The 17,117-nt window shown below is 41.8% G+C and overlaps 1 protein-coding gene and 1 pseudogene across 3 annotated transcripts in view; one reads left to right on the top strand and one right to left on the bottom strand.

The window, feature by feature from the left end:
- Nucleotides 1–5,258: 5,258 nt before the first annotated feature.
- On the top strand, nucleotides 5,259–6,605 carry LOC309961934 (riboflavin kinase-like; annotated as a pseudogene). The gene has a single exon. The product of its transcript is annotated as a riboflavin kinase-like (transcript).
- A 6,688-nt stretch (nucleotides 6,606–13,293) lies between these two features.
- Nucleotides 13,294–17,117, bottom strand: part of MTHFS (methenyltetrahydrofolate synthetase) — a 52,094-nt gene continuing 48,270 nt past the window's right edge. For both annotated transcript variants that reach the window (XM_082853055.1, XM_082853056.1), the window contains exon 3: nucleotides 13,294–14,569. In XM_082853055.1, coding sequence (XP_082709181.1) covers nucleotides 14,337–14,569 — 233 coding nt within the window. In that variant the 3' untranslated portion in view covers nucleotides 13,294–14,336. The remainder of the gene's footprint in view (nucleotides 14,570–17,117) is intronic.

The following is a 17,117-nucleotide window of genomic DNA, read 5'->3' as shown; positions in this document are numbered from 1 at the left end:
AATCAGACCCTGGGACAAGGAAATGCAGGCAGAAGTATATTTGGGGAAGTGGCCCGAGAAACAGGAACGGGGGACTGAGAAGAGGAAGCAGAGAAAGGTCACGGAAGTTCAGCGCTACTAGCCTGGTGATCCTCTGAGGAGCAATGCAGAAGAGAACTCAGAATTGTCTGCCCAAAGGTTGGAAGTGGAGAGAATTCATCGACGGGCTCCTGACCTGCACTGGTCAAGCGCTGCCCCTTGGGACGCTGACTTCCCCGCACTGCAAGGTGTGCACATGCGCCAGGGTGACTGAGAGGGCTCTTGCAAGGGTCTTACTCAGACATGACATTCCGGGGTGGGAAGCCCTGCAGGTGAGGAGAGATGCTATCTTCACCTGTAGGCAGCCAGTTTGCTGCAGCAATGGCTGGAGGAGAACACAGCCCCAGAGGACATAGGAGCAGCACAAGAGGTGTCCAACACACATATCCGTGCCGGCTTTACCAGCAGGTAAAAGGTAGCCAGCATGGTTCTTCAACTAGCCACCACAATCATCCATCTCCAGGTTGTATCAGAAAAGATAAGAGATTAAGACGATTCTTTGAAATTAGGGACTTTGCAGCTATAGAGAAGGCTGTGTCATTTTCCTTGCCCTCCCTGTGCCTCTGGAGGGCAGGGGCTGGGAGGAGGCTACCAGAGGTCAGCGGGAGAGTGGATCGGTGCACGCAGTCCCAGCAGAGATTCTCACAAAGTGCCTCTATGAAAGACAGCCCGTAAGTGGGCATTTGGCATGCAGAAGGCACTGATGGCCAGGTTACACCAGCGCCCACTCAGGTGAGCTTTGTCCTTTTCCTCCATTGTCAGAACTTTCTGCGCTGGAAGAAAGGAGCAAGGGAAGTGAAATACCACACTGAGACCTCTCCCCACTTCCCCACAAGTGGAAGAAAGAAACAAGCATGGAGTTGGATGAGAAGGTAAACTTTTGATATAAGGTTGGACTGAACTTTTTGAAACCTGAGAATGGAAGATAAACAAAATTGATAAACCATTACCCAGACTTATCAAGAAAAAAAGGGAGAAGACTGAAATCAATAGAATTAGAAATGAAAAAGGGGAAGTAACAACTGACACTGCAAAAATACAAAGGATCATGAGAGATCACTACAAGCAACTCTATGCCAATAAAATGGACAACCTGGAAGAAATGGACAATTTCTTACAAATGCACAACCTTCTGAGACTGAACCAGGAAGAAATAGAAAATATGGACAGACCAATCACAAGCACTGAAATTGAAACTGTGATTAAAAATTTTCCAACAAACAAAAGCCCAGGACCAGATGGCTTCACAGGTGAATTCTATCAAAAATTTAGAGACGAGCTAACACCTATCCTTCTCAAACACTTCCAAAATATAGCAGAGGGAGGAACACTCCCAAACTCATTCTACGAGGCCACACACTCTGATACCAAAACCAGACAAAGATGTCACAAACAAAGAAAACTACAGGCCAATATCACTGATGAACATAGATGCAAAAATCCTCAACGAAATACTAGCAAACAGAATCCAACAGCACATTAAAAGAATCATACACTATGATCAAGTGGGGCTTATCCCAGGAATGCAAGGATTCTTCAATATATGCAAATCAATCAACGTGATACACCATATTAATTAATTGAAGGAGAAAAACCATATGATCATCTCAATAGATCTAGAGAAAGCTTTCGACAAAATTCAACACCCATTTATGACAAAAACCCTCCAGAAAGTAGGCATAGAGGGAACTTTCCTCAACATAATAAAGGCCATATATGACAAACCCACAGCTAACATCGTCCACAATGGTGAAAAACTGAAAGCATTTCCACTAAGATCAGGAACAAGACAGGATTGCCCACTCTCACCACTCTTATTCAACATAGTTTTGGAAGTTTTAGCCACAGCAATCAGAGAAGAAAAAGACATAAAAGGAATCCAAATTGGAAAAGAAGAAGTAAAGCTGGCACTGCTTGCAGATGACATGATACTACACATAGAAAATCCTAAAGATGCTACCAGAAAACTACTAGAGCTAATCAATGAATTTGGTAAAGTAGCAGGATACAAAATTAGTGCACAGAAATCTCTTGCATTCCTATACACTAATGATGAAAAATCTGAAAGTGAAATTAAGAAAACAATCCCATTTACCATTGCAACAAAAAGAATAAAATATCTAGGAATAAACCTACCTAAGGAGACAAAAGACCTGTATGCAGAAAATTATAAGACACTGATGAAAGAAATTAAAGATGATACAAACAGATGGAGAGATATACCATGCTCTTGGATTGGAAAAATCAACATTGTGAAAATGACTCTACTACGCAAAGCAATCTACAGATTCAATGCAATCCCTATCAAACTACCAAGGGCATTTTTCACAGATCTAGAACAAAAAATTTCACAGTTTGTATGGAAACACAAAAGACCCCGAATAGCCAAAGCAACCTTGAGAAAGAAAAATAGAGCTGGAGGAATCAGGCTCCCTGACTTCAGACTATACTACAAAGCTACAGTAATCAAGACAGTATGGTACTGGCACAAAAACAGAAAGATTGATCAATGGAACAGGATAGAAAGCCCAGAGATAAACCCACGCACATATGGTCACCTTATCTTTGATAAAGGAGGCAAGAATATACAGTGGAGAAAAGACAGCCTCTTCAATAAGTGGTGCTGGGAAAACTGGACAGCTACATGTAAAAGAATGAAATTAGAACACTCCCTAACACCATACACAAAAATAAACTCAAAATGGATTAAAGACCTAAATGTAAGGCCAGACACCATCAAACTCTTAGAGGAAAACATAGGCAGAACACTCTATGACATAAATCACAGCAAGATCCTTTATGACCCACCTCCTAGAGAAATGGAAATAAAACCAAAAATAAACAAATGGGGCCTAATGAAACTTAAAAGCTTTTGCACAGAAAAGGAAACCATAAACAAGATGAAAAGACAACCCTCAGAATGGGAGAAAATATTTGCAAATGAAGCAATTGACAAAGGATTAATCTCCAAAACATACAAGCAACTCATGCAGCTCAATATAAAAAAAAAAAAAACAAACAACCCAATCCATAAATTGGCAGAAGACCTAAATAGACATTTCTCCAAAGAATATATATAGATTGCCAACAAACACATAAAAGAATGGTCAACATCATTAATCATTAGAGAAATGCAAATCAAAACTACAATGAGATATCATCTCACACTGGTCAGGATGGCCATCATCAAAAAATCTACAAACAATCAATGCTGGAGAGGGTGTGGAGAAAAGGGAACCCTCTTGCACTGTTGGTGGGAATGAAAATTGATACAGCCACTATGGAGAACAGTATGGAGGTTCCTTAAAAAACTAAAAATAGTACTACCATACAACCCAGCAATCCCACTACTGGGCAGATACCCTGAGAAAACCATAATTCAAAAGGAGTCATGTACCAAAATGTTCATTGTAGCTCTATTTACAGTAGCCAGGACGCGGAAACAACCTAAGTGTCCATCAGCAGATGAATGCATAAAGAAGATGTGGCACGTATATACAATGGAATATTACTCAGCCATAAAAAGGAATGAAATTGAGTTATTTGTAGTGAGGCGGATGGACCTAGAGACTGTCATACAGAGTGAAGTAAGTCAGAAAGAGAAAAACAAATACCGTATGCTAACACATATATATGGAATCTAAAAAAAAATGGTCAGAAGAACCTAGGGGTAAGATGGGAATAAAGATGCAGAACTGCTAGAGAATGGACTTGAGGATACGGGGAGGGGGAAGGGTAAGCTGGGACAAAGTGAGAGAGTGGCATGGACATATATACACTACCAAACGTAAAATAGATAGCTAGTGGGAAGCAGCTGCATAGCACAGAGAGATCAGCTCGGTGTTTTGTGACCACCTAGAGGGGTGGGATAGGGAGGGTGGGAGGGAGGGAGATGCAAGAGGGAAGAGATATGGGGACATATGTATATGTATAACTGATTCACTTTGTTATAAAGCAGAAACTGACACACCACTGTAAAGCTATTATACTCTAATAAAGATGTTAAAAAAAAAAAAAAAAGACTCCACGCTTCCATAGCATGAAGCACAGTTTCGATCCCTGGTCGGGGAACTAAGATCCCACATTGCCCGCCGTGCAGCCCCAAAAAATAAATAATAAATTAATTTAAAAAAAAAAAGATCCACAGGCAATCGATAAGTCACTTTCGAGAACATTTTGGTTCCTCATTGAGATCTCCCATTCCTGAACTACGTGCTGTTAACACAGCTCTCTTATTCTAGATGCATTCTAATAGCCAACTGTATAATGATCTAATCTAGCTCTTACCCAGAATATGGGATTCTGATGTAACTAGAATTATTGGTCTAGAAGAAATGAGGGGTGTGTGTGTGTGTGTGTGTGTGTGTGTGTGTTGAGAGAGAAAGAGGGAGAGAGAGATAAGAAGGGAGGTTGTAATAAAGTTATAAAGGGTCCTAGATGCTAGCCAGGGGTTTACATTTTATTCTTTGGGCAACAGAGAACCATCAAAAGCTGTTAAGCAGGCAAGCGATATAAGTAGAGTTATATATCTTACGACGATAACGCACGGAAGCATGGAGGATGGAGTGAAGGATGTGCCTCCCCACACTGCTATCTCCATTGTCCACTGGGTCTTATATCAATATTAAGCATTACTACACGGAGTAGCGTTGGCTACCTTACCTTCTTGTTAGATTTGAGGAACAGCAAATATTTAGGACTTATAGGATCTATCTATTCTCCAGCATCAACGTCCACAAGTATCCAACCCAGATCTTCAGAATAATATAGTACTCGTTCTCTTTTCATGAGAGGAAATAACAAACACTTTTTGCATTTCAATCCTAAAGAGATTATTTCTCAGTGATAAACCAGATGTTCACCATTTCTAACAGTGAACTCCTTGGGATCTGATTCACCACTGAAACAATTGTTTGCTTCTTAAGTATACTTTTTAAACATATCATTTTAAGACTAAAAGTATAGGTAGGGACTTCCAAGGTCGCCGGTGTTCCGGAGCCCAGACACAGCCTCTGAGTCGCCCAACACCTTCTTTTCGGTCAGCTGCGTGAGGGTCTCGCCGGGGCATGTCGTCCGTGCCGCTCAGCCCGTTGTACGACTGTGCACTCGCCCCGCCGGCCGGCCTGCGGAGCTCCCGCCCGTGTCCCCCAGCGGGTCCGGGAGGTCCTGGCACCGCCTCGATGGCGGCTCCGCCGGACGCGCAGACTGGACCGTAGCCCGCACCCCGAGCTGACGGCGTCATGAGGCACCTGCCCTACTTCTGCCGCGGCCAGGTGGTGCGGGGCTTCGGTCGCAGCTCCAAGCAGCTGGGCATCCCTACAGCTAACTTTCCTAAACAAGTAATAGGTAATCTTCCAGCTGATGTATCCACTGGCATTTACCATGGTTGGGTCAGTGTTGGAAGTGGAGACGTCCATAAGATGGTGATGAGCGTAGGATGGAACCCATACTACAAGAATACGAAAAAGTCCATGGAAACTCGTATCATGCATACTTTCAAAGAGGACTTCTATGGGGAACTTCTCAATGTGGCCGTCGTCGGCTACCTCAGACCAGAAAAGAACTTTGATTCTTTAGAGTCACTTATTTCAGCAATTCAAGGTGATATTGAGGAAACTAAGAAACGACTAGATTTACCAGAACATTTGAAACTCAAAGAAGACAATTTCTTCCAGGTTCCTAAAAGCAAAATAATGAATGGCCACTGATGGAAAGGCATCTTATTTATTCATTCACTGTTTTCTAATATTTTACTGCTCATAACTCTACAGTCTCATCCTGGTTATATTTTAAAAATCAAACATTTTCCTACAGCTGTGAATTAAACAGTACAACGTAGTTACCATATTATGTTCCAACTGTTCAATTAAACCCATCATGTTACAGTACTAAAAAGGTTCATTTTAAAAATCAAGATTCTTTTTTATGTAATATGCTGATTAAAATGTACACTTGAAAGGTCTTAAGTGTTTTTTAATGGAAACGAAATATATATAAATATGGGTAACAGGCAAGTCACTAGTTTGAGATGAGAACTATAATTCTCATGGTAAAATTTTAGCATGCATGTACTGTGTAGCATGCTCTGCTAATCAGAAGGCTTACAAAAGTAACTATATTAAGCAGAGGTTTGACAGTTTATTACAAACCTAAGGGGAAAAATCCAGACTTCATATTTTTGATATTTTGTGCATTTATATATTATTATAGACATAAAGACTTGTGAAATTTCATTTCAATTAGTCATTTCCTTTAAGGGCTCCAGTCATTGTACTGGGTTCCATTTTTGTTACAGCTGCCTCAGTTCTAATTGGTCTAGACTCTCTCCCGATTAGTTTTTTTGTTTTTCTTTTAAAACAGTAAAATGAGTGTTTTTCGAGTCTCTAGGTCTCATTTTTGTGTTGTATAACACTTCCCTCTTTAAGAGTAGATATTCTTCAACATTTTTCTTAACCTTTGTTTTCTGTAAACAATTGTGTGTCAGTTTTTCCATTTAGAATATCCAACTCTGCATTTACAAAAGGTAGAGTTTCATCTGCGTCTGTATCTGCCATCCCATCCCTTCACTATATGAAGAGCGATTAAGTGCATATCTCTTGCATTTTAGAAAAAACACCCAAAATTTCATCTGTAGGTTTCCCCAAAGTTTAAATGAACACCTAGCAGTTCATTTATATATACCAGTTTCTTAAACAACACAAAATACTTGTTTCCCCCCTAGGGAAACTAGTTAAGAGCCAACTAAACTATGAAATACAAAGTTATTTGTTTTTAATGTAATTATATGTTCCTGAGCAAATGCAAACTGTTGTAGCTGTGTGTGCACAATGTAATTTAAGGCTAAAGAGTGCTATCTAGAAGGTAATTTTAAAGATAACTCATTATAAAACCATTTTCCCCTAATCTGCATAAATGAGAAAACTGATTTTAACAAAACTGTTTATATAATATTTAGAAAAACATCTAAAGCTAATGTTGGAGAAGGGGAAAGCAGGAATAAATTCAGTTGGATGTTTTGACTTTTTGGTGTATGAATTTACGGCAAACAATGTAGTATGTGTCTTTTTCATTTCTCATTTATAGAAATACTTAGAAAATGTAATTTCATGTTAGAAATCCTATACTTGAAAGAAGCCCCAATTATCAGTGGTTCTATGAAACAAAGTTAAAAACAAACATGGAAGGTGTAAAAAAGATGTGTTTCTTTGAGTAGCTTGCGACTGATTATATCCTCATTAAGTGTGAAAATTCTTTGATATTGTCACCTTACATTTTGTTAAATAACTATTGTTTTTGAAAAACCTATAGTGTGTGGTTTACGACTTAGTTAATAGCGTCTACAATTTTTTAAGTTTTATATTAAGTGTTTATATATTATAAGAAATGGCAGTAGGGCCACTTTTGATTAGTCAGTGTTTTCAGGCCTTGAAATAAATCTTGATCAAGTGAAAAAAAAAGTATAGGTAGGATATTTACGGGACACATATAAGAAAAACAGCTGCAACTGGGGGGTGGGCAGAGGTATGAAATGCAAAGAGAATTGAGGGACTTAAAAAGTGCTCCTCGTCTTTTATTTAGGCTCAGAAGTCCTCTGATGCACCCAAACAGTGGATACTGGTCAGCCAGGCGAAGTCTGAGAGGAAAAGAACCGAAAGAAAGGCATCTGCTGTTTCCTAGGTGACAGGGTTCTTTAAGGCACTCTGTTTGTCAAGGACTAACTTAGAGAAATTATTTCTCTAGTACTCAAAACACTGTGGGCAAGAGAACAGCCCCAAAAGAGCACTCAGAAGACAAGGAGACCAGTATTGGTACACAGGGGACCAGCGAGATGAAAGGGTCATGGGAGGTCAGATACAAACATGTGGTCAACAAGAGCCAAGGACAGGAGGGGCGGATGAAGTCAGTGCCCTGCAGCTCAGGCCGCCTCTTAATGGAGGGACCAGAGAACCAAACCCTCTACCCATCCAGCTGGGAGGACATGTTCTTAGAGCAGTGGTCTCCAAACAGGGTGACACGCCCCAGAGAGTGGGCAAGGTGAACCACTGGGGCTTGGGAAGAAATTAGAATCTCTAGTTATATTTATTTTTTATCTTTAAAAGACAAGGAATTAAGTTTTGCTGAAGCTTAAAACATAGACTGACGTCGGCCCCTCACTCTGCCAGCACATCAGAAGGCCCCATGTCCAGTTAGTATGCAAGCCAGAAAATAGCGGTTGGATACTGCGAAAGGAAGTGTTTCGTTCCTTTCAGCATACTGAGACGTACTGTGTTATTTTAATATTTCCAGGCACATGGATTTATGTGTTACCTTATGTAGTTTTTACTAAACCAACCCTCTTAAAGTGGAAAAGTGGCTTAAAAAGATCTTGCAAAGAAACAGGAGCACAAAGATAATTCGAATAATGCAAACACAAGCGAGCAACAACAGCCGGTGTACTTCTGCTACGGGTAAAAGCTGTTCACCAGCCATATGACAAGGAAAAGGAACAGTGAGATTTGCCAGCAAGTGAGCCGCCAAACTTGAAATGATCACAAAGATATTTTGTATCAGGGATCTGTGCTCATCATAGTAATGATGAACGTCACTCTTCAAATATATATTGAAAAGTGTGAAGCCACTGTGGTTAGCAGAAGCTATGGGTCCAGAAGATGAAGACAAACCTCCATAATGTTTTCAGTAATATTTAATATCATGAATTACTAACTAATATACTTTAAACAATGTTCCCTAAATATAATCCTAAATGTTTATGCCTTTTTTCTTCCTTAATAGTAAAAACCCAAAATGTAGCATACCATGTAGAAAACACTTGTTCTTCCTGCCATGGAAATATGGATGAAGTACTCATGAAACAATTTAGGGATAAAAATATCTGGGCACATTTGCCAAGATATACTATTGGATACCATGTAGAAAGCACTGCTGGGACTTCCCTGGTGGTCCAGTGGTTAAGACTCTGCACTTCCACTGCAGGGGGCCTGGGCTCGGTCCCTGGTCAGGGAACTAGATCCCACATGCATGCCGTAACTAAGAGTTTGCATGCCACAACTAAGGAGCCCGTGTGCCACAACTAAGGAGCTGGCAAGCCACAACTAAGGAGCCCAGAAGCTGCAACTAAGGAGCCCAGATGCGACAACTAAGGAGACTGCCTGCTTGGACTAAGACCTGGTGCAACCAAATAAATAAACACTAAAAAAAAAAAAAAAAAAAAAAGATGAGTTTTGCACGTTTTTTTTACACAAATGTTGAGTGTTCAAAACTTTTTGACTTTTCTATGATTATAAATGGCCACCAGTAAATTGCTACCTAAGCAAATATCTCCCTGCATTCCACACCTCCACACCAAATACATCTCAGTTGAATCTTCAGGGTAAAAGTCATATATCATCTAAGACACAGAAAGGAGCTTTTTTCAGAAAGAAACATGATATGGAGAGAGCATACTGAAAACGGTTATTTGGAAATATTTTCATCATTATATGATTATGTTGCGATAAACTATGCTTGACACCTATAAACACTTTCGTATCTGCACAACTAAAAAACTTGGAAGCAGAATTTTTCTAACTCAGTTTAAAACCTTTCAAGGAGTTTCAATAAGTTTAAAACCCATTTACTAACAAAGTAAATGTGCAGCATCTTCTGATTAATATGCAAGAATAATCCACCTCAAGAATATGGATACTTACTCGCCCAATTTCAACTTTTTAAAAAATTTGCAAAACTGACAGAACTGCAAATTTTAGTGTAAGGGCAGTACTGCTTCCATGTGGATCTGCTTATTTCTGGAAGGCATCTTTTTCAGCTATAGAAGCCCTTAAAACCAAATACTAAAATAAACTGAAATTAGAACTAGACTTTTGAATCATTCAAAAGGGGTTAAAATAAGGTTTTCAAAAATAGTAAATTTCCAAAAAACGTCCATCACGTTGCTCTCCTTTATAGAAATTGAGTACATTATATTATAAATTATAGATATAACTGTTTCAATGATCTCATCCTTTCCTTTTATGTATATGTTTCCTAACATACATAATTATTATTTAAAAAGAAATTTGCCACTTATTTTTTTAACATCTTTACTGGAGTATAATTGCTTTACAATGGTGTGTTAGTTTCTGCTGTATAACAAAGTGAATCATCTATACATATACATATGTCCCCATATCTCCTCCCTCTTCTGCCTCCCTCCCACTCTCCCTATCCCACCCCTCTAGGTGGTCACAGAGCACCGAGCTGATCTCCCTCTACTATTGCCCATCTCTGGAGCTTGCTTAGGTGGTGTTCTGCCTTCTGTGGGCACACTGGGATGGAATCCCCTCTCCTCATGCACGCCGAAACAAAGGTCTTTCGCCTCTCTGGCAGTTCCAAACTTTTTCCTCGGACTCCCTCCCAGCTAGCTGTGGCGCACTAGCCCCCTTCAGGCTGTGTTCATGCAGCCAATCCCAGTCCTCTCCCTGGGAGAGGGAAAGCCCGAGCCTCAGCTCCCAGCCCCACCCGTCCCGGCAGCTGAACAGACAAGCCTCTCGGGCTGGTAAGTGCTGGTCGGCACTGATCCTCTGTGTGGGAATCTCTCCGCTTTGCCCTCCGCACCCCTGTTGCTGTGCTCTCCTCCGCGGCTCTGAAGCTTCCCCACTCCGCCACCTGCAGTCTCCACCCGCGAAGGGGCTTCCTAGTGTGTGGAAACCTTTCCTCCTTCACAGCTCCCTCCCACTGGTGCAGGTCTTGTCCCTATCCTTTTGTCTCTGTTTTTTTTCTTTTGCTCTACCCAGGTTTGCGGGGATTTTCTTGCCTTTTGGGAAGTCTGATGTCTTCTGCTAGCGTTCAGTAGTTGTTCTGTAGTTGTTCCACATGTAGATGTATTTTTGATGTATTTATGAGGAGGAAGGTGATCTCCACATCTCAGTCCTCCGCCATTTTGAACATCTCTCCACTTATTTTTAAGCACATAAATAAACACATATTTGGGGCAGGGGCTTGCAGGGATTAGAGATCACCCTTACAGGGCAGGAGGCCTAAGACTGCCTGGACATAGGAGGAAAGATGACCATAAAGATGCAAAGAAGAAATGTATTAACAAGGCCAAACAGCACAGATAATGCAACACACACATATGGACTGGCCAAGGAAGGAATTGCAACTGCAGTAATAGAAAATGTGTTCCAGAATAATCCAACCCTGAGATGATGCTGAAAGGAGAGAATCTCAGCAGCAAATAGCAACCAACGTAAAAACCGGCAAGGTCACCACGCACTCAGGGCAACAAACACATTGGTTCATTCCTTCATCAAGGATTTATTGGCCATTTATTTTGTGCTAGGGACTGTGATAGGTACTGGAGTAAACCATGAACTTGGCAGAAAATCTTCCTTTGAGGAGGTGACAGGCAAGTGGAGGAAATAAGCATGTTAACTTATGACTAAATGCAATGTGATTAACTGAATTTCAATGATCTCTGAAAGGAAAAAAAAAAAACAAAAAAAGAACTGGGACCAGAAACCAATAAGCTTCTGCACCATGTCACCCACGCCTAGACATAAGACACAGTTATCCATCTCTTACTTAGTAGAATTCTGTAATTAGTGTACTGTTCTTGCTGATATCTGTTAGATGAACTAAAGTTAATGGTTTACTTTCTGGTTAAATTAAGCACAGTTCTATAGAATAGGCAATTATAGACATACATATATTTCCAATTCTCCAATAATAAGGATTGTTCTGTTCAGATCTTGTTGCTCTTTCTCTTCTGCCTGGACTGTCCCCTCACCTAAGACCATCATCATTCTTCTTTCATGTTGGCTCTCTTCCTGAATTTGAGGCCTTGTTCTCAGCCTCTGCTTGTGTCATCATCACCTGCACCGTCAGGGCTTTTTCCCCTTTCCTATACCCTCTGCGCAATGACCACTGCCCATTAATGGTCACTAGGGAAAGGTCCTCTTTCCAGGCGAGGGACCCTGCAGCCCTCGGGCTTTCCTGAATCTCAGCCCCTGGGTCTTCTGGCCAGTTGATTTTGTGTTCTGTTTGCACTTGAGGAGCTGGGGAGGGGCTTTTCAATGCTCTCCTCTGCCAGAAGAACAACACAGATTAAGTTCTAACGTGTTAAAGTTCTAAAGTTTCCAGACCTGCAGCCGTCCAGGAATTCTACTGTTTAACCACTTCAGACCAACAGCCATGTCAGCTATGTTAACTTTCACCTTAACCTTATGGTTGAAGTAACCCTTAAGATTTCTCACCAGTACAGCAATGTGGTCTCACAGCTTGTAGAAATTCTGCCCCCCCCCCCCATTTCTCACTGTATATACTATATTGTGAACATTTGATTTTAGCCCAATTGACATTTTTTAAGTGTTTTTACTTTTGTGCATAAAACACCAACTCATATGGTATTATGAACAGGGATGCGTGTTTCAAATGAAACACATCTGAATGTATTCAACTAACTCATTCAAAAAAAATTCTCATTGTCATACTAGATAGTCAAAATCTGAATCAGCACTTCTCCATTCAGACTGGCCACACGTCCAGAGTTCAACGGCCACATGTAGCGCTTATGCTGGCCAGTTCTAGAAAACCGATTTGTTCATGTGGATGAGAGTATCAAATGAGGAGAGACACAGGTCATTAAATAAATTGTTTCTTCACAAACTAGAAAATATGTTTCTGGAGTCGAAAACAATGCCGAAGAAGTAAAGTCTTTCCTCCAAACTAACAAGTATTAATTTCTAGGCTAAATAATTTTATGTCAATATAAATTACAATTAGCAATCTAATAAATTCTAGTACTTTGGATTTTTTAAAAAATTATCTAACACCCACCATTGTCTGTGTGTCTACCGAAAGGGGGAAGTATAAAGATTATCCCTGTTCTTTGGCACTCACAGTCTGATGAAGGGGTAGACATGGCCATTAATATTTGACATGTAGGACAATGTGATAAGGAGGACAATGACCAGGGCCACTTAAACAAGTGAAGGAACACAGGAAGACTTCACAGAAGAGGTGACATTGGAGCTGAGTCTTGAAGGATAAACAGGAGTCTTCCAAATGAACAAAAGAGGAAAGAGCACTGCAGCCAGAGGAAAAGCACACTTACAAGGCACAATGGGCAGAAGAAGCTGGCAGTGTTTAGGGAGCTATGTGAACGTTTGCATAAGTTGTACAGAAGAAGAATACGGGGAGAAGAGAGGCTAGAAAGAGACAAGTAGGGGTCCTTCATGATCAGGTTCATGTTTGATAAGATCACTTTGACTGTAGTTTGAGAAATAAAATGAAGAGGACCAGACTGAAGGCAAGGAAGCCACGGCTGAGGCTCTTGCCCAGTTCAGCTTAGAGATGCTGAGAGACTGGACAAAAGGCACGACAGGGCGAGGAGAGAAGGGAACAGATATAAGAGGGTTTCCAGAAGCAGAATCAACAGGACCTGGTGAGAGGTAGGATGTGGGGTGTGAGTGAGAGAGCAGGACCCAGGAAGCCCCCTGGGTCTCTGGTTATAAGCAAATCTTCCTCCCACAAAATTCCCTTTCCCTGGCTGTGATGGCATCTGCCAACCTTCAGCCCAAATTTCATTTCCAAAGCAGATACCACCCATAAACAGAAATAATTTCTAACTTACAGGATATCAGATCTTAAACTCGTAAGTGACTGACACACAGAACAGCAGAGATGGAAACAAATCGGCCGAAATTAAAATATTTAAATCAGAAAAGGTTTCAGTCCTTTAACCATCAAAAGCTACAAACTGTCAGACATAAAATTTCAGGTTGAGTAAGTGAAGCCATGATGAAAGGGTATAATATTCTTGGAGAACTTTGTACACAAAGCAAACACCAATAAATCATTTAATAATTGCTGAATCTCCATATGCGAGCCAGACTGACCCAGGCCCATGACAGGACTTAATGAAAGTGTCCACTACAGATGAGCTTATTTTCCCCTCACGCTCTGAGTTGGAGCATAGTGCCTCATAAATATTTAACTTAAACTATAAAACAGAAAGATCAACCTGGGACATTAATACCAGAAAGTTAAGCTGAAAATCATATGGTGACAGCCTCCGTTTTAATTAATGTTCTATTACACACACTGCTATTGATTTTTTAAAATGGTTTCATGTTCGGTATCTAACAATTACACTGAAAACACTACAGCCCATATTCACATTATTGTGCAATTTCCACTAATTTCTGACAAGGGAAAATACACATGTTTGGCTTTTCTCTGGCACAAAACCTTGATTATTTGGCTGTGGTCATCAGGATTTAAGATGCTGAGGAGTCTTCGTAAAGCACTTCATCTACCTTCATGTCATTTTCATCCACGGGGACCTGAAGGCAAATCTGCTCTTTGAAAGCCAAGGCCAGGGTGTAGGGCCTCACATCCTGGGACTGCAGACAGCGCTTCAGGTAGGCATCGTAGTAGCCCTTGCCCCGCCCCAAACGGTTGCCATGTTTGTCAAACCCAAGACCCGGCATGAAGATGAGATCAAGTCCCCCTGCGGAAATGAGGAATAAAGTTACGAAGGTTAATGGTGTCTGGAAAAGACTGATCGCTTCCAGATCTAGTTTTTGTTTTTTAATGACATCATTTTCTCTGATTTTTAAAGAAATACATGATCACTCTAGAAAAATCCTAACAGTAAAGAGTTGGACAAAGAAAGAAGTAAAAATTCCTCAGCAACTAGTAAGTCCGTCATCCATGTCCTAGCCGTTCTTTCATGTATACCTGTACAGAAATGCCAGATTCCCAGGCCCCGTCCACACCTAGTTAAAGAGAATCTCCAGGGATAGGGCCTAAGAATTCCTTTTTCTCTAATTTTCTTTCTTTAAGCATACAGCTGACCCTACATACTGTCCCAGGACACTGACAACTGAAGGAGTGGGAGAGGGTCAGAAAGAAGCCAGAAAGGACGGAGCTATTCTCAACGTCAATGAGCAGAAGGAGGGTTAGCTGTTAAGAGGACCAAGCTTACTCTCTTCATTTCCCCTCTTACTGGAGAGGGAAGGCCGGGTTGTCCTGCTTCCCTGGATTCATGTGAGAGCAACCTTCGACCCACTCAGGAACATTCCAAAGGTACAAGATGGGGACCCGTAATTGGTCCTCTGGCTGGAACTCTCCCAGGGAACACAGGGACCAGAACTGGCCATGGCATCATGAGGGCAGAGCTGGCTGCTGGGGCTCAAGGTAGAAGGCAGGGTCTTGAAAGTTATAAAAAGCTGACCACAGTGAAAGGTGTGATGAATGCTATAAAGGTCACGAGGATGTCCATGGATTTTGTGAGGTCCAGGGAATGGTCCTCCAGCCCCTTGCAGGGAGCACGACACACCAGCACTACTCAAGAGGCACATCGCTTACGCAACGCAGCAGTCTGTCTGTAGCCTTCCTGTACTGAGCCTTGGCCTTTTGAGGGCTGTCCTGGGGGCTTCTGGGTGACCTACAGCTTAGCAAGGGCTAACCACTCATACAGCATTGCTGGCAAGGACATACCAGGGTAGGAAGCCATGAATTCTCTGGAACAGGGTGTTCAGAGTAGAGGTATTCAGACTGCCAGCTAGGCTGGCCCCCACTGTAGCAGCTGTTACGACTCCCTGCAGAGCCGTGAGGTGAACTCAGCTTCTCTCCGGCTCCCGGCACACGCCTGTAATCCCTTGCCTGCAAAAACCTGGCAGAACACGCCTCAGATTACAGTCCTGGCCTTCTCATGGAAACCTGCTCGCCTACTCCAATCCCAACTTGCTAAGAGGCCCTGGTCTCTGACTTTCATCTTCCCTCCCTGTCTCTGCCCTGCTCATCTCTCTTGGGAATAATGGTGGCTTGTGCACTTGACTTTGCTTCCTCCAAGTCCCCCTGCTGTTGCCAGAGCACTCTTGGGCTTAAAGTTCAGCTCCGTCATTATACCCAGAACACACACGCACACAGCTTTTCCTAGGTTTCTTGCGTCTTTACAGTGTGGCAAAGGTGCTTTGTAAAGTCCTCTGGGGGATACACAGATACATCCCTGCCCTTCAGGAGACGGAGTTCAGTTAACATAAAAAATGCACACGTGTAACATCCATTCCAACGTAAGGCAGCAGTGCCTGCCAATTGCCCAAAAAGCGTTAGGGACAAGAAGTCCTAGAGACTTCAGCAGAGGGACAGCGACATGGCTGGGTGGTCAGGGAAGGATCCATGGGCAACTTTGACTTGACCTAGGTTTTTAAGAATGTGCCAGAGTTGGATCTGAGTGTATTTCAGAAACCAAGGGAAGAGGCTTCCCTGGTGGCACAGTGGTTGAGAGTCCGCCTGCCAAACAGGGGACACGGGTTCGTGACCCAGTCCGGGAAGATCCCACATGCCGCAGAGCGGCGGGGCCCGTGAGCCATGGCCGCTGAGCCGGCACGTCCGGAGCCTGTGCTCCGCAACGGGAGAGGCCACAACAGTGAGAGGTCCACATACCGCAAAAAAAAAAAAAAAAAAAAAAAAAAAGAAACCAAGGGAAGAATGGCAGGAGCAGAGTGATGAGGAGGGAATAGGGCAGAAGGACCAGGCTGAGGAGTAGCAGAGGCATGAGGAGTTCGTCAGGTAGGGGCAAAAAGATTTAGGAGTTAAAGGCAAAGAGACCCCTACAATCCAAAAACAAGTAACCCAATTAAAAAAATGGATGAAAGACTTGAATAGACATTTATGCAAAGAAGACCAAAAAATGACCAAAAAGTATATGAAAAGATGCTCAACATCATTAAATCATCAGAGAAATGCAAGTTAACACCTCCATGAGACATCACCTCACACCTGTTAAGACAGCCATATTTTTAAAAAACAGAAAACAATAAATGTTGGTGAGGATGTGGAGAAATTGGAACATTTGTGCATTGTTGCTGGGAATATAAAAAGATGCAGCTGCCGTAGAAAACAGTATGGAGATTCCTCAAAAAACTAAAAATAGATCTCCCATATGATCCAGCAATCACGTCTCTGAGTATTTACCCAAAAGAACTGAAGTCAGGGTATTGAAGAGATCCTTGTACTCCCATGTTCACTACAGCATTATTCACAATAGCCAA

The sequence above is a fragment of the Leucopleurus acutus genome (genome assembly GCF_964270905.1).
Source record: "Leucopleurus acutus genome assembly, chromosome: 1".
Classification (NCBI taxonomy): domain Eukaryota; kingdom Metazoa; phylum Chordata; class Mammalia; order Artiodactyla; family Delphinidae; genus Leucopleurus; species Leucopleurus acutus.
This window is presented reverse-complemented; position numbering and strand designations above follow the sequence as displayed.